General features: G+C 34.9%; 5 protein-coding genes across 8 annotated transcripts; 3 read left to right on the forward strand and 2 right to left on the reverse strand.

The window, feature by feature from the left end:
* Positions 1-31: 31 nt before the first annotated feature.
* LOC149743493 (lymphoid-specific helicase-like) lies at positions 32-3,954 on the reverse strand. Its single transcript, XM_089885203.1, has one exon. It carries the CDS (start codon positions 3,570-3,572, stop codon positions 684-686), a length of 2,889 nt encoding a protein of 962 aa, XP_089741329.1. The 5' UTR covers positions 3,573-3,954; the 3' UTR covers positions 32-683.
* A 425-nt stretch (positions 3,955-4,379) lies between these two features.
* Positions 4,380-8,529, forward strand: LOC149743494 (uncharacterized). The gene is made up of 7 exons (XM_089885561.1): positions 4,380-4,539; positions 4,932-4,990; positions 6,755-6,839; positions 7,211-7,357; positions 7,519-7,616; positions 7,874-7,977; positions 8,217-8,529. Exons 1-7 carry the CDS (start codon positions 4,462-4,464, stop codon positions 8,432-8,434), a joined length of 789 nt encoding a protein of 262 aa, XP_089741687.1. The 5' UTR covers positions 4,380-4,461; the 3' UTR covers positions 8,435-8,529.
* A 251-nt stretch (positions 8,530-8,780) lies between these two features.
* LOC149743495 (transmembrane 6 superfamily member 1-like) lies at positions 8,781-11,975 on the forward strand. The gene is made up of 5 exons (XM_089885510.1): positions 8,781-9,107; positions 9,377-9,816; positions 10,200-10,401; positions 10,786-10,869; positions 11,259-11,975. The coding sequence occupies exons 1-5, from the start codon at positions 8,907-8,909 to the stop codon at positions 11,442-11,444; spliced, it is 1,113 nt and encodes a 370-aa protein (XP_089741636.1). The 5' UTR covers positions 8,781-8,906; the 3' UTR covers positions 11,445-11,975.
* On the forward strand, positions 11,904-16,293 carry LOC149743496 (cytosolic acyl coenzyme A thioester hydrolase-like). The gene is made up of 9 exons (XM_089885521.1): positions 11,904-12,042; positions 12,281-12,404; positions 12,835-12,991; positions 13,293-13,511; positions 13,779-13,897; positions 14,247-14,337; positions 14,664-14,758; positions 14,923-15,027; positions 15,762-16,293. The coding sequence occupies exons 1-9, from the start codon at positions 12,014-12,016 to the stop codon at positions 15,849-15,851; spliced, it is 1,029 nt and encodes a 342-aa protein (XP_089741647.1). The 5' UTR covers positions 11,904-12,013; the 3' UTR covers positions 15,852-16,293.
* LOC149743497 (uncharacterized) lies at positions 15,569-19,868 on the reverse strand. 4 transcript variants are annotated; one of them, XR_016385753.1, is made up of 6 exons: positions 19,701-19,868; positions 19,144-19,332; positions 18,354-18,476; positions 17,683-17,836; positions 16,920-16,999; positions 15,569-16,848 (listed from the first exon to the last, which is right to left on the reverse strand). XR_016385753.1 is itself a non-coding variant. In XM_089885664.1 (5 exons), exons 1-4 carry the CDS (start codon positions 19,788-19,790, stop codon positions 17,729-17,731), a joined length of 510 nt encoding a protein of 169 aa, XP_089741790.1. In that variant the 5' UTR covers positions 19,791-19,868; the 3' UTR covers positions 15,569-16,999; positions 17,683-17,728. The 4 variants fall into 4 exon arrangements, 2 of the variants coding, with proteins under 2 accessions (XP_089741790.1, XP_089741789.1); XR_016385752.1 differs by having other exon boundaries at positions 16,920-17,836; XM_089885664.1 differs by having other exon boundaries at positions 15,569-16,999.
* Positions 19,869-19,960: the final 92 nt, after the last annotated feature.

A 19,960-nucleotide genomic window follows, 5' to 3' on the forward strand; every position in this document is an offset into this window, starting at 1 on the left:
TGTTAAACTTAACTTCAAAAATCTCTAACAACTAGAAAACAACAAAACGGTTAAAATTGCTCAAAATCATTTTGCCACGGCAAGAAGTTCACTTTGAAAATATTGAAATTGCAAAATTAGGAAATGAATTAATAAGAATATAAAGTCATGGCCCTATAAGTATAAAAAAATGTTGTTTTGGCAGTAATGTTGTAAGGCAGTAAGAGGTTATATTAATAATAAGTAGTATAGCAGGAGGGGTAAGCATATAAAAGAACAAACAAGTATATGCAAAAACTGTGTTGTCTTAAACTTAGACAAATATGATTGTTTTGAAATGAATAGAAATGAAATTTGTATAAAAATACTGTATCGGAAGAAAATATTAGCTGTTTGATACTTGCGCCATAAATTGTATCTATGTGATGACATTGCTTTGCTATTAAGCAGTATGGGCATACAAAGAGAGCAGTTGAGCACCCACATATGGATAATATTAATTATGCATTTCGATGATAGGCCTAACAGGTAAGGAATATGATACCATATGGAAATAACCAAGAATCAGGAATACAAATTGCTAAAGTAATAACATGTTACATGTACATGGCACACAGAGCATCCTGGATTTTCCAAAGATGATTTTTTTGACAAATTGTTCTAAAGTTTTCTAATGTGGCAGTTGTAAAAGTCTTTAAAATTGTCTAAACAACAGAACTAGATATAAGACAGTGGTTGGTTTCAAGTTTTTCACTTTTCATCACATTTTCCCGATCCATTATTTCGACCAAATCTTTATCGCTGATAGCTGGCATGGTCTTCTCGCTTTTATTTTGTTGAAGCAGGGAAAGAAGTTGAGTTGAAACGCTCGAAGTTCCTTCTTTGGAATTCAAATCTTCTGCGAGTTTTCCTTTAAACTTATTCCGGTTAATAATCATCCTCTCAAGGACACGCTTCGCTTCTGCTCGCTCAACCATGAACTGGTCGACCGTGTTCGACGAGACAAATCGATAAATCAGGACGGAACGTGTTTGCCCGATTCTGTGGCAGCGATCCTGGGCTTGAAGATCGTTTTGTGGGTTCCAGTCTGAGTCATAGATGACCACGGTGTCAGCTGAGGTGAGGTTGATGCCAAGACCTCCTGCACGCGTCGATAACAAGAAGATGAACAGGTCAGGATCACGGTTGTATTCGTCAATTCGTTCTTGTCGAACTTCACATTTCGTTGACCCATCTAGTCGGACATACGAGTGATTTCGGAAGTTACAGAAATCCTCGAGAATATCAAGCAAACTTGTCATTTGGCTGAAGAGGAGGATTTTGTGTCCTTTCTTCTTGAGCACAGGCAGCATCCGATCCAGGAGTTGGAGCTTTCCACTTGATGAGATGAGTTCTTCATCAACCCGGAAGATGTCGGTACCAGGTATGAGAGGATACTTGATAAGGTAAGGATGATTGCAACACTTCCTTAGCTGCATCATGAGATTGCTGAGCGAAACATTAACAACAGATTCATCATCATATGTCATCCTATCCTCTCTCTCCTTCCCTTGTCGTGTAGCCAACGTTGAACTTCTTGTTTCTCTCTCATAGAAACCTTGATCACTTTGATTGCTGTCGTTGGAGATTCTCTCTAGAGCAAGTTCATTCTGCTCATCTTTATCTTTATCCTCGTGCAAATACTGTCTGATTGTTCGGTTCACAATAGCTTGATAGATTTCATTCTGGCTTTCAGACAAAGGTGCAAAGACGATTAACTCTTTCTTTGGGGGAAGATATATCTGGATGTCACTTTTTGTGCGACGCAACAAGAAAGGAACCAAAATCTTCTGCAGTTTTATCACTACATCTTGTTGCTGCTGCGATTCAATTCCTTTCTGTATCTTCTTAAGATCAAACCACGCTTCAAACGTGCTGAGGTCGTTAAAAACTTCAGGCAGAAGAAAGTTAAGCAGAGACCACAGCTCTGATAAATTGTTCTGCAGTGGTGTGCCAGTCAACAACAGCTTTGCATTTACTTTAAGAGCTTTAAGTTCCCTAATTAGCCGACAGTTCATATTTTTGATCCTGTGTCCTTCATCCACAATCAAATATTCCCACGAGTGTTTTCCCAAAGTTGGGCGATCTCGGATTAGAACTTCATATGACGTAACAACCACTGGGTGACATCCAAGATCAGGACTGAGATGAGAAATAGTAGAAGCGAGAATGCACCTCTCTGCTGCGCTACCGTGATATAATAACACCGGAATCCTTGGAGCAAATCTTTTGAATTCATTAATCCAGTTACAAATAGTTGAAAGTGGAGCACATACAAGGAAAGGACCGGTGAACCCTGACTTAACAAGCCTACATATCATTGCAATGCATTGAATAGTTTTGCCCAAACCCATCTCATCAGCAAGAATCCCATTCACAGCATTATCAAAGAGAACCTTTAACCATTCAAAGCCTGTGATCTGGTACGGTCGCAACACGCCACCAGTTAAATACTCGGGCTGGTTTGGTGGAACATCTTGGCCATTTATTTGCATCACTCCATTTATAACTTTAATTCTTGCTTCTTGTTTCCCACCATCACCCATGTACAACTTTGATGCAAGCAAATCATCTTTATTGATCTTCCCAATATCAACCTCACTTACATTTTTCTTCTTTTTAACACCATCCTCATCTTGATCTTCATCATCCAACACTAAGATCATTTTTTCTTCAATCCACTCATTTGCCTTTTTCCCCGCACCAACGTAATGAACCTGGTATTTATAAACATCATTCATGAAACAAACATCCGTGACGTTTGCTTCAACCAAATCCTCCTCGTGATCGTGACTTATCTTTTTCACGTGAACTTTATCACCAATGCTAAAGTTAGAGTCTGGAGTTTCATTTTTCTTTTTCCTCTTTACAGGTTGTGATTTCTCGACGACAACTTTTTCCTCAGCTTTTCGTTTCTTAGCTCGCAAATTTTTTACAGGTTTTTCAACTTTTTTGGCTGAAGCCAACTTTTTCTTTTTTCTCTTTTCTCTTCTTTCCATTTTCTTTTTCTCTTCCTCTTTACAAGTGTCAATCACATTTAGAAGATAATTGGCATAAACACTGCTCTTTTCAAGCAAATGATTTAGCTGTTTCAATCTTTTCTCTTCAGAAATCTCTTTCCACTCTTTCAAAGACCTTTGTTTCAACTCCGTTTCTGACTTCTGCCCTTCGCTTGAAAGTTTCTTCTCTTCTTCCATCATCGATGACGTCATCAAGGGGTTGTCACTAACCGGATCCCCAGCTAACGACTCCCAAGCGTCAGATGTAGTTGACACAGGTGATGAAGATATTTCGTCCCGACAATCTTCATATTCTGATCCAGAGCCATCACCTTGTACATCATCACAACCAATATTACCGCTATCTTTTAAAACTTTGGTTACGACTTCTTCTTTTAATCCAGGCCGACTCGTATTCAAACCTTGATTTTCTTTATCATTATTGTCATCCATTTCTTGTTTTACAATTGTTGACATTTTATCCCAACCAAGAATTAAAACATTCAAGTCACACCAACTGCTGTGACAAACGCCTGTTAAATTAACACAACACATAAATAATTCATACTTTAATTATTTACTTTCAGACAAACAGAGTAACATCACGATTATTGAATATTTTATCAACAATACCCATTGTTATAGGAAAGAAATAACTTTCGTACGTAACAATGAAACAAAGTGTATAATGTACTAATAGCAACTACTAACTAACAATTAATAACGTTACATGGGTTATATAAATTGGCACTTTCTCAAAAATAGCATAATGGAATAAACAATTATTTACATAACAAACAAACCCTTTTTTTCTGACGTGACGTTCTCGATCAATAACAAATATTAACAATTCAACACATCATAAAAACGTTGCACCATCGCATCACAACAAATATATTACTGACTCGGCAAAAAAAGTCAAAACGCGGGAAAACTTTGGAGTTATAAACTTTCCAGCCATACGAACACATGGCTGACATTCTTTACTTGACACAACCAAGTTTGCTTTTGCTTTACAGTCGCTAAGATACGGAATAAATGAAAAATTAGATTGAAAATAAAAATTATTCTTATTACCCTTAAAAAGATTCAATCCAGTTTTTTTCATATAAAACTAAAACAATGTTGTATGCGTACGTGCTGTTCGATTTCACATTGTGCGTAAACTTTCAAAGAACAACGCCAACGGGCTGTTAACGCGTTAGCTCTAGTAGCTCATGTTAAGCATTAATTAATACCGTTCCAAGAAAAAGATTAGGATTGTTAAGTCGTTTTGGAGGAAGCAGGCCAACTTTAGCCCAAGACCCAGGCCCTGTGAGCTATGACATGCCTCACTGTATAACCTCACGTAGAATATGTTAGCCATCGACTTTAACTATACTGTTCCTTTAAACATTTACAGAATCGTTTTCTTATATTTCTGTAATTAGATACTGAAGTAGCAATGTTGGTAATCGTACCATACAGAAACCTTTTGAAATTAAATCTTCGCACATTTACAACAGCTTTACCTAAATACCAGGTACAATAAATATATCTATTATATTTAAATGATTATTTCTTAACAATTACACTGTATGGTTTTCGGCCACCTTTCCGAGCTAGTTATGATTTTATTCGTAACTGTGTTTCAGAAAGCTGTGTTTTGTCGCTATACCCTGTTTTTCGATTTCCTTATCTTCACTGCCGTGAGTGAAGAGACAATTTAAACTTATTATTAATATTATATCCACCAGACTCTTCCCCACCTTTTGCCCAACAAAGCATGTTTACCATTTATTTATAAGAAAACATGCCACACCCCTTTATAAACCTGACACACCCCCAAGTTATGAACCCGCTACTAGGGCATTACATTTAAATTTACCATAATGTTACACTGATATTACACCATTAACTTTGTTTTCTATACAGCAAGCAGAACAACAAGTGGAAAACAAATTAGATGAATCGGTTACTCCAACAACAAAGGAGTAAGTTATAATAAAATCTGTGTATAATTTTTATTAATACAGAAAATTATAAAAAACAAATATTGTACTACAGTGGTGAGATACTTGGGCGTAGTGGTTAGCGCCAAAGTTAGTATAGACCAAGTTAGGAAACGGCGCTCGTGTCCGCCATTACGGAGCCCACAGAGCGTGAATCGCCTATACAAATGCATGGTCGGCATGTGTTCATTTAGCTCTTGTAAGCGATACAAAGTTAGAAAACACGTATAGCGGTTGTTTTAACATTTAAAATATAATTTCTAATATAAATCTTGTTATATAATATTAAATCTTAGAATTAATGTGAAGTAACTTAATATTTTGACCGGTTTTCGGCGTACAGTGTGGTTTAACAGGATACTTTACGTTGGCGATTAAGACTAGCAGCAATCAGCTTACTCTACATAATAGTATATGATCATACCTACGAATCGACTGAGCCATTCTTTACTACATTTATAATCCAACATGGGACATGCAGCTCCAAACTGCTTAGGTACTAGCAGATAAGGTGTTCGCGTTTTCCGATTTCATAAAGACCCGTAAAGTACTAATTCAAGCAGAGGACCAAAAACAGTAACTCAGTATTGTTTTCCTCAATGTCACTTTGATATTGGGCCAATTTTACAAAGATACCTTAAGTTTCGTTGCCGGGTATACGTGTTAAGTTTGTGAGACCAAAAACAGTAACTCAGTATTGTTTTCCTCAATGTCACTTTGATATTTGGCCAATTTTACAAAGATACCTTAAGTTTCGTTGCCGGGTATACGTGTTAAGTTTGTGAGCCAAAAAGTAAAATCACGGCAATTTACATGCAAAACTATAGCCAGATACATCAGTTTATGGTAATGTTATGCGTTTTTGTTTATATTTTTATATTTTAAACATGTTCTTTTATGTTTTTGGTTAGTAAACTTGATATTTTCTGGTTTTTTTACTCTTTAATCGATTGGGTGTTCAATAAAAGTTGATTATTTTTGTGAGGTTTATTATTATGATAAAATATAACATTAGTAGAAAGCCATTTTTACGCGCAGAAGTGCTTGGTTCTTAAAAAATCGCATTATTTAGGCGAAAAACAGCACCCAGCAATGATAAAATGCTATGCCGTGGGCTCCGTAATGGTGGCGTCAATGACGTCATAGACGCGCGACAATGGAAAACAAGACTCGTTGTTTTACAATCCGTTTCCTAACTTGGTCTATACTAACTTTGGTTAGCGCGCCTGCCTGTAACCATTAGGTAATGGGTTCAAGGCTCGTCGCTGCTACCATTGTGGGCGTATGTGTCCTTGGGCAAGACACTTAACGACAATTTCTCCAACCCAGTGGCCACTTATGGGTTGTCCAAATTATGAGCCATACATAAAAAAATGAAAAAATCAAAAAAAAAAAAAATAATCACCCACAAAGTAATATACATGGTAACTCGTAAGCTGGCACGAGGTGTTAAACCCGTGTGATAACGACTGTCGTTTTCCAGCCACGCAAGGATAAAGTAAGTTACATTCATTCATTCATTCATTCATTCACACTTCATAGACATGCATTTCGTTAGCATGACATTGACGTTTAATAAATATTACTCCAACCCAGTGATTACTAATGAATTGTAGCACCCTGGGTAAAGTGCCAACTCTGGCAAAAATATCATGACTCATGGGCCATGGCATGCTATGCTGTATAATATGTATGGTATTGAATAAACAGGAAAGTAAGGTGATTTCAAACTATTTTCATTCATAGAGAACCAACCACATCAACCTCAAAGAAAAAAAATCGAGCTTTATTCTTTTATCATGGCCGTAGAAATACAAAGAGCAAAGTCAAGGTATAATATTGTTGGTAACATTGCAATAGGAGTTGCCAAACTTTTTGCTTTTTTTATTCATACAGTGTTTCATGTAAAATTTGTACTGTAATAAAGTCTAGGAAGGCATTGTTAAAATACAATTAACTAACTTATAGTCGTCAAGCATGGGGAATATCATTGATTAATTTAGTGAATGAAATATACTTTGGTTCTACTCATTTGTATAGACACCTAACAACAAGGTAAACGCTGCTGTAAGCTCTGTTAAGACCAAAACTTGAATGTGAAAGCAAAGCATATGTTGTTTTAAAAGTTGTCACCAAAGCACCCCCTAAGTTCCTAACATTTGCATCGGATTGAAAGTAAATTTTTCTTAAATACATATACAGACAATAAACCACATTTCCTCTTTCGTTGCAACGTCACAAGAGCTTTCATGCGTCACCATGACTCGGGACTTTCAAGTAACAAGCGTTTTAACAACATCTTTACAACGAAAATGGAGCGGAAATAATTTTAGCCAATATTTCTCAACAGTGAGTAGACCTTTTTAGTAGGCATTACGTGACTTTAATGTTAAACCCTTAGTTAGTAAAATGGTTTGGTTTAACTTCTTTTAAAACAGAAAATAATTAGAAGGGTGAACAATGATGCAAAAAAACTATGGAGTTGAGTTGTAAAGAATGTTCTGTTTCAGATTCACCCATTTATACAAGAGATACCCCAAGTAGACGCACATATCATAGAACGCCCTTATCTTCCACCAACATACTACGCCATCAACCTACATTTGAGGTGATTTAATATACTTTTTTATTCTTTATATTGTGCAGTTCAATATTCGCCTAATTTTCCCAAATAAATCTGCCCAACGTAATCAGGGTAATGGGCCAACTCTTGCCTAAATTTTAGGACCCATCGGTGACCTCACCCAAGTAAAATAAAACCCACACAATCCTCACATTCGAAGAATATATGCAACATGTTTTAAACCATCATTAATTAGTACTCTAGATCAAGCATTATTATCTACTTAACCTCTATCATTACAGATCAGTTGCGATGCTTTTAATTGGAATGTTGGAGAAACCGGAGGAAAGTTGTATATTTAGTGGTAGTAGACAAAGTGTAGCAAAGTATGCAAAGCTGGGAGTCGGTAAGTAATGAGTGTCACAACCAATATTATTTTGTTTAATTTTTTAATCACATTACAAATATGGTAACTCGGCATGAGGTGTATGAAACAGAACACATGTGTTATAACTACTATTCTTGTCCTGCCATGCAAATTAAAGTAACTCCCTTCTCCTTAGTGTTTTGATTAATCTAATCTTCTGCTAAATTTTAAACACCTAATGTTACATTAAATTTATTCACATATGTTTATCCATTCAGGAGGTACGGCATCTCGCATGTGCAGTTTGAAACTTGTTCACAGTATTGTACAAGAGGGAATGTGGGAAGGCAGGCCCGTTGAAATATCACCTGAATTCTTAAAAACATCAAGCGAAGCAACTTTTTACGGCGGAGAAAATGGAAATCACATATCACCAGAGACGGCTGATGCGTTAATACAAGCCCTGTGTTTTTGGAAACATTTTGAGAATAAATGAAAGTCTTATTTGTTTTTCATAAAATTGAAATTAAGTTTGAGCATTCGTTTGTATTCTGATGGCACCATTAAACAACATGTACTACTTTTATGAAAGTATGAACTACTATGGAAGTATGTACTACTGTACTACTTTTATGGAAGCATGACTGTGCTAAGGTGATATGAAATTGTACTCATATTTATCACGCAAAAACTAAATAAGAATATACAAAACTAGACTGTTATCTTTTTCTGTTTATAAATAAAAGTTCACAAAACTATGAAATTGAGGCAATTAAGTAAAACTAGTCCCCATAGTTATAAATTCTTAAGATTTCTATTAAGTTATAATGACTCAGCGAATAAACGGGTACTTCCCCTCGAATAAGGATCGTTTTGTTTACTTTTTGTCTGCGTGGTCTGATCACGAGAATTGAGTAATATCCTTCGCATATTTTAAAACAGCCTTAGATTTTAAGTTACTTGCAGTAATGGCCAACTTTATCGGTGTTTTGGCGTCTTGTTTTATTAGTCTAAGCGGCATACCGCTTGTTGTTTTCGTTACTAATAGTGATGTATTATCACAACCCATTAACTTGATGGCGATCGGTTTTACTTCAATGGCGACAATAGTGGTGTTTGTGTACCTTGTGGTGCCACCTAACGGAATCAAAAAAGAGGAAGGAAAAGAGGTAAATTGGTTTAAATTTTACAAAAAATAGATTTGTGTGAACTGTTCATTATTGTGTAAAAATGCTAATGAAAAATCCTTCCCTACATTATCTGCTAACTGCTAAACATAACTACTCATCCAAGAACTCTAACTAATACCCCCTAACTACTATCCTATAAAACTTTCCACCAGCCTAATCTGTAACGTACCAGAGGATTCTTTACTAGTGCCGATAATTATTTATATAATATTAACAATAAAGTTTTTAATTCAAACCAACTATTACAGGGCAGAGGTGTTTTGTATTACACATGCTGTCTCTTTATGTGGGCAAGCATGACAGACCTAGCTCTTCAAGGTCAACGCTTTGGGTTGTTTGGTTTAAAATCAGGTACTGGTTATTTTGAACATGGTGAGCCATACCTGGATACTCCATTTGGGCTTGGTGTTCAAGGCTGGAATGCCATCGTGAACTACCTCTTGTACATTCACATCATATATAACATTGATAATAACAAGGACCCGAGATATACTGCAATATATTGGGCTGGAGGAATACTTACAAGTCAGTTCTGTGTGATTGTTGGAGCATACAGTGGTAGCTTTGCGACGTATCTTCCTCCCTCTGTTGCAATGAATATCGTGTTTGTCGTCTTTCCAATGTGGGTATTCTTTCACTTCTTGAATAAACCAAGATCAGACAAGATCCAAGCGATAAATTCAACCAAGTAAGTCAACTTTCTACCATACTTTGGTATTGAGTTATAAACTAATGGGTGAATAAATTTTTTATCTATAAGGACATAAATAATTCCTAGGAGTTATAAAATAATTTGGGCAAAGACACTTAACAAAATTGCTCCAACCTAGTGGTCACTAATGGATTGTCTAATTTGCCATTCATACAGCAAAAGGAGCAAAGAAAATTTACCCACAATGCCACAAAGTTACATGTGCATAACTATTAACTTGTAAGCGGTATATACATATGTATAACTTGTCTCTTCAAAGCAGTATATCTAATTTAGTCCTAGTTGCCCCAAGACACAAGAATAAATAAGTCACATTTCTTCTAATGTAATGAAGTCATCAGTATTTTCTTATATTCCAGATACCGAGCATTGGATATTTTCCTTATCACCGGTTTACTCGTTGCTTCTTTCTTCATGATAATACGGGGCCTCGGGGCGCTTGATTCACCCTTCCCCCTTACTAAGTATTATGTCACAACACATGAACCTTACATTATGGAACCTGGAAAGTTTGGAGCTACCTGGGTGTTGTATGGTTTCATATATGGAGTGCCATTCCAGGTAAGGTTTGACTTTAAGGAAAACTTTTGTTTTGTTGGAACTCTAGTATTATTTCTGTACTACATAGTTCTATTATATATATGGTTAGACAGACAGATCCTATAGTGCCAATCGTCAGTAGACCTGTCACCTGAGGTTTAAGCATAATTTGCCTATTACCAAAACACCCAGGGTGCCACAACCTATAGTGTCTACTGGGTTGGCATAATGTTTGTTAAATGTAAAGCCAATATTTATATATACACACCAACAATGGTATTAGTATCATTCACTGAAAGTGATATATTTCATTTTCATTACAAGCAATTTAAATATTTGTGGATCTTATTCATATGAGGCTATCACATAATTCCTAACATTTGATTTATTATTTCTATTTTTCAGTTGTTTGCAATATATGGTTTGTTACATTCTGGTTGTGAATGGATGATGGACCTGGTTGTATTTTATGCAGCAGGAATGCTACAGGTATATTGAGTTTTAATTGTTTCATGCAGAGTGCACTGGTGGGTAGATATAATTATTACATGTGTCTTGACCATTAATTATTGATATTCATAAACTTAACAAAACTTCTTTAATACTTAAGACAAGTACCAAGGATTGTTTAATAGAAAAGAGATAAGATTGGTGACCACTGTATCACTCACAAGTTAAAATAAGAGGTAGGTCCTAATGGACACAAGGTGTATAAAGTAGAGCACCCATGTTTTAACAACCCTAACACAAAAACAAACTATCTGAATTGGCCGACGACACTTCAGTCAGCAAAATTCTTGCCCAAAGTACCGAAATACAAGTATAATATGCCTGGTAGCAACAGTATATAAACATACATGACATTGATTGATGCACAGGGTACATGCGTGTATATGGCTTACACCTGGTTCCCAATGTCCAATCCTGAATATCACATTCCTCAAGCATCAATGTACATGGTTATTGCTATCAATGTCTTCCTTGTGTTCATTTCAAACTTATTGCTCTGGAGATGTTTTGCTGAACCTCAGTATTTTGTGAAAGGGAAACTCAAGAAGAATTAACTTTATTTAAACTTGCGATATAATATGGGCTTAGGTCTATACAAATAGTATTCTTTTTTTTTAAACTAATAATCAAGAACTTTTTTTAACGACTATAAAACATTTTTTCTTCTTTATAAATCATTTATTCATCTCATGATTTAGTATTATCTTGCCTGCATGGTTTTTAAATGAGCAATTGTATACTTAAGGACATCATTCGATACTATTTTGTTGTTTTACAATTTTATAATAAGTTTAATTAAGAAAAGTTTCATAAAATTTGAATTATTTATTTTAATCACGGGTTACAGCTATAGGTTTAGTAGCCACACTTTTTTCTTCAGTATTTTTCTACAACTGATGTTCAAATTTAATTTTTTGTTGCTTTAAATAATATAAGTTTTCTGTAATCAAAGAATCTTTTTCGAACAACACTTATAACCTTATAATTTTTTTCAGTACAGCATTGAGCATTATAAAAACTTTTAACTTTATTAAGTTGAACCTTTTTATAAACCCTATATATTTATAACCTAGATTAATTTATAGTTCCAGAGTTTAGTTTTTATAATAAATATTTGTACATAATGGAAGACATACCACTTGTACTGTGCAGGTAAGTTGCTTGCTTATATTAATACATTTATGTTCTTTGGGTGTTTTGTGAACTTTTGCGTTCTTCGTTATCAGGACTTAAGAAATAAAATACATTTCATTTATTTATGTTTAAATGTTTCCGGCGCCTGTTTTTTTTCGACTGGTTTGTAATTTTCCACAGCCGAATCATAGTAAATAATAGGCAATACGGGCACGTCTGTAGCATATAACAACATCAATTTCATTTATTCAAACAGGTCAATGCAACCTGGCGATGCGAATATATCGGGCAACGTACACGGAGGCACGATACTTAAGATGATAGAGGAAGCTGGTATGATAGTTGGTACCAGACACTGTAATGTTGGGGGTAGTGACGAGGTAACTTGGTGTGGCGGTGTCTTTCATTTTTATTATATATGGCAATATGGGGGAGGATTTAGGCCAGGGTTTAGACCAGTTTGGCCTAGAACACCACTGGGCATCCAAAATTCATTGCGAAAGTAAAGATCCTTCAACAGCAGTTGTTTTATTTCGTGAATCTACCCCTGATTTAAAATGCAATTTGTTCGTTTTGAAGGACACTGATGCTATCAATTAGGAGCAAAATGATGACTTGATTTTTGTTCATTGCAGTTGTGTAGTAAAAATATATTGAGTAGTTTTTAATTAAAAGTGTAAAACCATATTCTATTGAGATTCTCATATATAGTAAGTATTTCTATATGTGTCGCAGCTAAATCCTTTAAATAACATAACAAAATATTTGTATATTGTGTTATAAATTGATACATCCCATCTTTCCACACAGGGTGGAAGCTTGTGTGTTCTTGCAAGAGTTGAACGAACAGACTTTTTACTCCCGATGTATGTTGGTGAACTAGCCCACCTAGTGGCCAAAGTAACTTTCTGTTCGAGCCACTCGGTGGAAGTAAAGGTCAAAGTTTATGCGGAAAATGTGTTAACAGGTAAATAAGGACATGGAGGTGTTGTCATGTTAAAATTGGTTGTTAAAATATAAATTTAGTTTAATTAAAAAAAGTTATTTTCTTTTTATATATGATAAGGAAAATATATTAATTCTAGAGTATGAAAAATATTATTTTAGCAGGACACTTAACAAGCATTGCTTCATCCCAGTAGTCACTAATAGACTGTAGCACCCTGAGTATCAGAGAAATAAGTCAACTCTGGACTGTAGCAAGCAAATGTCGCAGGACCCTCACCTATGTAAAATAGAACGGAGAAATAACCTCAATGTTTTACCAGGTGCTCGTAGGATGACCAACAGCGCTACCTTGTGGTACGTCCCACTTAAATCCAAAGGTGTGGTTGCCGACGTGCCTTCTATGGTGCTTCCTAGTGGTGAGAATGATGCTGCGGGTCGTGAAAGATACGAGAGGCAAAAGAAGGAAAGAAGAGAAATTAACGAGGTTTCACCTTGTCTACGTGACGACTGGGCCATGTTACTTGACATGCCAAGTCAAGGTGACAACCTCCACTATATTGTTTGTAATTTATCACGAACATGAAGATAGTTAGGGCCTTTGAATCATGGGTATAATCATATATTTTATCCCTACAATTTTGGATCTGAAATACTTTTTACCCGATTGATATGCCTACAATCTACACAACCAAACAGGGCAAAAGTTTAATCAATACTAGTAGCAAAAGCAAGTTAGATTCAAATATAAAATCATTTTTGTTTTTAAACATTGTAGTATTTATTTTATCAGTTATTTGTTTTTCCAGGTCATGAACCACACACAGTAGGATACGCACAATCAACGTTAATACATTTGGTTGGCGTACAAGATTGTGGCCTACAAGGTATCGCAACAGGGGGATTTACCATGAAATTAATGGATGAGGTAATTTTATTTGTCTTTTTTGGGTTGGAGCTTGAGTGACTTATCTATGGTTGCCACTCTCATGCCCACAGTCGAATTGCTGAAGCTATTGCAGTGTGTGGATAAGTAGACATGACTTTTGGTTGTTGCAGTGTGTCAATAAGCAAATGAGTTTTAGTTGGTTTGGTTGTTATTATTTTTATTTTTTTCGCGGGTGGAAACTTGAGTGATTTATGCATGTTATTTTACAAACCTATGTCCACAGACATAGTATTTTTCTTCATACAAAATGTATTGTCTCTTGTGCACACAAACCATTGATAAATACTTAGCCATAATAACTATGTTCACTACCAACACACTACCACAGGTAGCAGGCATATGTGCAGTGAGACATTGCCACACCAATGTAGTGACCGCTTCAATGGATGCAACAAACTTTCATAGAAGTATCAACAAAGGTAAACCAGGAGCACCATATAGGCTACAAACCAGGGTGGGAAGGGCTACCCTGGAATTTTCTAGACTGTGTTAAATTTGTTTCATAAACACACTTAGAATTATGAATTATAAAAGTTGGCCGCCTATTGGGTGATTTCCAAACATTGAGAAGTAACTTGATGCTTAAATATAACATGCGTGCACGAGATGTAAACAGCCACCATATACTGCCAGTATGACACTAATATAACTTTTTAAAATTTTACAAAATTAAAATACATTTATAAGTTCAAATTAATATAGCTATAGTGATGTAATAATCAACTTTATTATGCAACAATCACAGGAAACATTCTTCACTTTCGTAGTCGCCCAATATTTACAAGCAACAAGTCTCTGATGATCCAGGTTGTTGTTCTTGTGGAAGAAAGAAATAGATCGGTAAGAATTTTATCTTCTTTGTAAAAAGTTGCATGCCTACCCTACATGCATGCCTACCCTGGAATTGTGTGCACTCACACTGTATTAAGTAATTGGGGGTAGCAGATGACGTCAGGTAAGATTCTTCACTTGCATTTTATGTGAAAACTTTTTCCTTTCCCCAGAGAGAAGCAGTGAACCCAAGCTCAGTGTTCTGTGCATGTACAGCATTCTTTACTTATGTTTCATTGGATAGTCAGAAAAAGACAATCCCAGTACCAACTCTCAAGGTAAAATTGTTTATTTGTCTTATGGTTGCTTTTTTTATGTGAGAGGTCTTAAAGTGTGACATGGTATAAATTTGAGGTAAGGGCCTGAGTTGGCCCATGACCCAACAACCATTGTGCTACAACCATTTACAGACCACTGTGTTTGAGCAATGTCTATTAAGTGACTTGCCTAAAGACACACTTGTAGTCAATAGTATCAGTATTGAGCCCAGAAAAACCTAACAAACATTGAGCTGAACTGCTTTTCTTCATACTTTCCATCTATCTGTATTTATAGACTTACAGTATTAGCTTATTTTAAACATTTCCAAAGTATGTATAGTAGAGTGGGGAAATATGTAACACCTATTTTCTTGTCCCCTTTGGTAATAAACAAAAGATATTTAAAGAAACATAAAACTGTAACCTAACAACTCCTATAGACCATTCGTAATTGTACGATCCGAATATTTGGATGTTATGTGCTAAAGATGGCCCATCTTTTCCCACTATACTATATGATTTATTTATAGTAACACTAGGCCATCAACACAGAACACAATTTCTTATCACTGAGATATGTTTATTAGTACAAGAAACACTGTTAAACACCATACCAAGGCAGTAGATAATAGGTTCAAATACCAGTTATATTAATGAATGCCACTGGACCAAAAAAACAACTTTGTTTTAAAGTTATTTTGCTACTAACTTAACATCATACCTGGCATATGACAAGTAACTTTGTTTTAAAGCTTACAACCCCAAGTGATCATGAGAGATTTGAAGAAGGCAAACTAAGATATGAAATGCAGAAAAAAATGAGACTTACATCGCAAATGTGAAACTTAATGATAACATGCACAATAATAAAATATAAGGCGGGAAATCTAAAACTTCTGTCTTCGGTCTGTCACAATAACTGTTTGTTTTTAATTTGCAAAAAGTTTTGGCATGTGTTGTTTAAAATTGCAATTGTATTTTTCATAATTTTAAAAAACCCTGCTAAAAGCAGGTAGAATTCATTATACAACATGATTTTCGCTTTTTAATTTAGATTGCTTCAGCTTGCTTTTTTTAGTATTTGGTATTGCCATACAGTACTGCTATTCCAAAATAATATTACATGTTTCAAACAACACTAGCACATATATTATATATTTCAAATTTTGTGTTGTTTGAGTGTTACGTGTTTTTATACAAACTTTTTAAAACTGTCAGAATATTGCAATATGTTATGTGCAGTATATTGAAATATAAAATAAATGTTATAGTCCAGTTTTTAAACATCTTGAGTAAAGTGTCTCTATATGAACCTCGATAGATATCATAAACAAGTGATTTTAAACTGATTTAAATGAAAAGGTGAGATATGTTATTATAGGTTTGGAAAAGGTTGGACAAGAACTGTTTTTCAAGTTTGCCAATAAAATACAATTTGGCAAACACTTGTAACATAACCAAATATTTGAGAAGTTCGGTCCAAATAATGTTTTCTTATATGGTTAAGTTGGCAAATAAAAAACAATTCGGCCATTACCTGTAACATAACCAAATAATTGAGATGTCAATAATATTACACTTAATTAAACACTATCAGGGATGTTGTCATGTTAAAATTGGTTGTTAAAATATAAATTTAGTTTAATTAAAAAAAGTTATTTTCTTTTTATATATGATAAGGAAAATATATTAATTCTAGAGTATGAAAAATATTATTTTAGCAGGACACTTAACAAGCATTGCTTCATCCCAGTAGTCACTAATAGACTGTAGCACCCTGAGTATCAGAGAAATAAGTCAACTCTGGACTGTAGCAAGCAAATGTCGCAGGACCCTCACCTATGTAAAATAGAACGGAGAAATAACCTCAATGTTTTACCAGGTGCTCGTAGGATGACCAACAGCGCTACCTTGTGGTACGTCCCACTTAAATCCAAAGGTGTGGTTGCCGACGTGCCTTCTATGGTGCTTCCTAGTGGTGAGAATGATGCTGCGGGTCGTGAAAGATACGAGAGGCAAAAGAAGGAAAGAAGAGAAATTAACGAGGTTTCACCTTGTCTACGTGACGACTGGGCCATGTTACTTGACATGCCAAGTCAAGGTGACAATTGTATTTTTCATAATTTTAAAAAACCCTGCTAAAAGCAGGTAGAATTCATTATACAACATGATTTTCGCTTTTTAATTTAGATTGCTTCAGCTTGCTTTTTTTAGTATTTGGTATTGCCATACAGTACTGCTATTCCAAAATAATATTACATGTTTCAAACAACACTAGCACATATATTATATATTTCAAATTTTGTGTTGTTTGAGTGTTACGTGTTTTTATACAAACTTTTTAAAACTGTCAGAATATTGCAATATGTTATGTGCAGTATATTGAAATATAAAATAAATGTTATAGTCCAGTTTTTAAACATCTTGAGTAAAGTGTCTCTATATGAACCTCGATAGATATCATAAACAAGTGATTTTAAACTGATTTAAATGAAAAGGTGAGATATGTTATTATAGGTTTGGAAAAGGTTGGACAAGAACTGTTTTTCAAGTTTGCCAATAAAATACAATTTGGCAAACACTTGTAACATAACCAAATATTTGAGAAGTTCGGTCCAAATAATGTTTTCTTATATGGTTAAGTTGGCAAATAAAAAACAATTCGGCCATTACCTGTAACATAACCAAATAATTGAGATGTCAATAATATTACACTTAATTAAACACTATCAGGGATGGGGGGAGGTGGGACACTGCGTGGCTTCCTACCACGAAAGATAAGGAAAGCATAAACCAAGTAAGCGAACATTGCAAGCACACAGAAGATCTGGAAGTAAGGAGTAGTTTGTGTTTATATATATATAGTACTGTGTGGGGTAAGATAAGATGTGGAAGTAAATACTCAAGTGGAGATTAGAGTTGGCAAGCTGGTATATTAAAAATAACGCTTTGGTTAGAAAAAAAATTTTTTCCACCACCTTTCTACTGGCATTTTACCAGAAGAGCTGTTTCTAATATTACATAATGCATGGTAGGAAAAGCAGAATAGCATGTATATTGTATAATAATGAAACTAACAGAAAAAGATCCCAAAACTGGTTAAATATAAAAATATTCTTAAGACCTTCAAATAAATCATTTATTTAGAATAGAATTTCTAGCATATTTATACTAAATTTAGTAAAGTACCTTTTGTCATGTGTTTAATCTTATTGTTTACAATATGAATTATGGACATCTGGCCCCCATCCTACGCCCTACGGTGTGCCTTACTGTTAAACCTAACCCATTTATTTAGAATGGAATGTGATTTTATAGGTCTGTGGTTATAACATAGATCTTACCGATGATGCTATAAATAGTTCGTCAAATGTTCCTCTTGTGTTTTTGAACGTATCGGCACTGTTAGCAGATACACACATTCCAATGAAAAACATCAACGCACATCCAAGGCTGTAGAAAAGCTCCTGAAGTTTAAAAAAGATTAAAATTTTAATAACGGTGATTTGTTAGACATATTACTATTAGCCGCACAATAACCATTGGTTTCCGCCTTGTGTGAAACTAATTTTTAATCAGGTGTAATGTGTTGTGTAAAATTGGCACCTCCGTGAGACGACAACAGTCGTTATAACACTGGTGTTTAGATTCGTTAAAATGTTCCTGGCATCCCGTTGCTAAAATGATGTTACAATCATAGTTATCAAACATAGGGAACCTCCTTAAATAATGAGGTGAATGTAATATGCTTTGATTGATACCTAACAGCACGATAACAGCTGATTTACTGGGTGCTGAAACACTTAAAACACCCGTTTGACAAAAGTTCTGTGAAGTTTCAAAGCTTAAAAACTTAAAATTAAAAAAAAGGATATGGAGGTGGCTAGGCTTTTGTACAGTAAAAACCTGTAGCTTTTAAAAGCTGCTTAATTTGTGGATAAAAATAAAAAGATTTTCATGACTATTAAATTTAAAAGTAGAGATAATCTCTCTTTAGTTTTACTTTTTAATGAATGAAGGGAATTCAGACAGGGGTTTAAGCAATATCAACACTTCTTTTTTACTTCCACAAAGATTAAAGCGAATGTGTGTTACACTGTTTGAAGTACATGTACAGTAGTACAAAAACCTTACAAGTTTATCCCATGGCAGTTTGTTCAACAAGTATCCATTATAACATTTGCAGAAATAAATGAAAGCACTTATGGCAAGGGAAGTGCAACAGAAAGATGCTACAAATGTAACGTATGACATCTGCCCTGCACCAACAATCGTCCAATAATGTGAAGAGGAAACCAATATGAGTGTGATTAGGCTCAACACCTGAAAATGTAAAAAATTAAGGGCTTCCATTAAATTTTTAGATGCGGTACAAAATCCTAGAAAAATCTGAAAAAAAAGTCGGACATAGGTCGTTAGTAATCTATAGTGCCATTTAAAGGCTTGATAAATATGCAAAAAGTTGACGCAAATGTAAAAACTGTATGTTACTGGACCGGTTCTGGTAAAGAAACATACGTGACGATGTGACATTACACACAGATTACAGAATAGGGAAGTAACTAAAGATTAATTGCCAGATAGTACTTATTAAGGTTTGGTTAGTATATATTATAAAAGGATTCATAACCACCAGCACCAGTTAAAACGCGGCTATAGGTTGATATAAGTAAGATAAGACAAAAACTTACGAATTGTACAGCTTTTAAAATGCCATCCAAAGAAGTAAAGAATCCTGCATCTTGCCCAACTCTGTTGCGAGAATCTGATACGACCACCATTTCTATAGTTTCTGCTAACACTGTACACAATACTTTGAAATATAGACACGAGGGTAACAGTATATGAGAGTACGTATAGTGCTTCGTATAAAATTAAACCATATTTGTGTGGGCGGGAACCATAGATATCATATATATAACTAGATTGCGCATCTTGTGTTTTCAACCAA

This window comes from Ciona robusta, chromosome 1 (genome assembly GCF_009617815.1).
Source record: "Ciona robusta chromosome 1, ASM961781v2".
Lineage (NCBI taxonomy): Eukaryota > Metazoa > Chordata > Ascidiacea > Phlebobranchia > Cionidae > Ciona > Ciona robusta.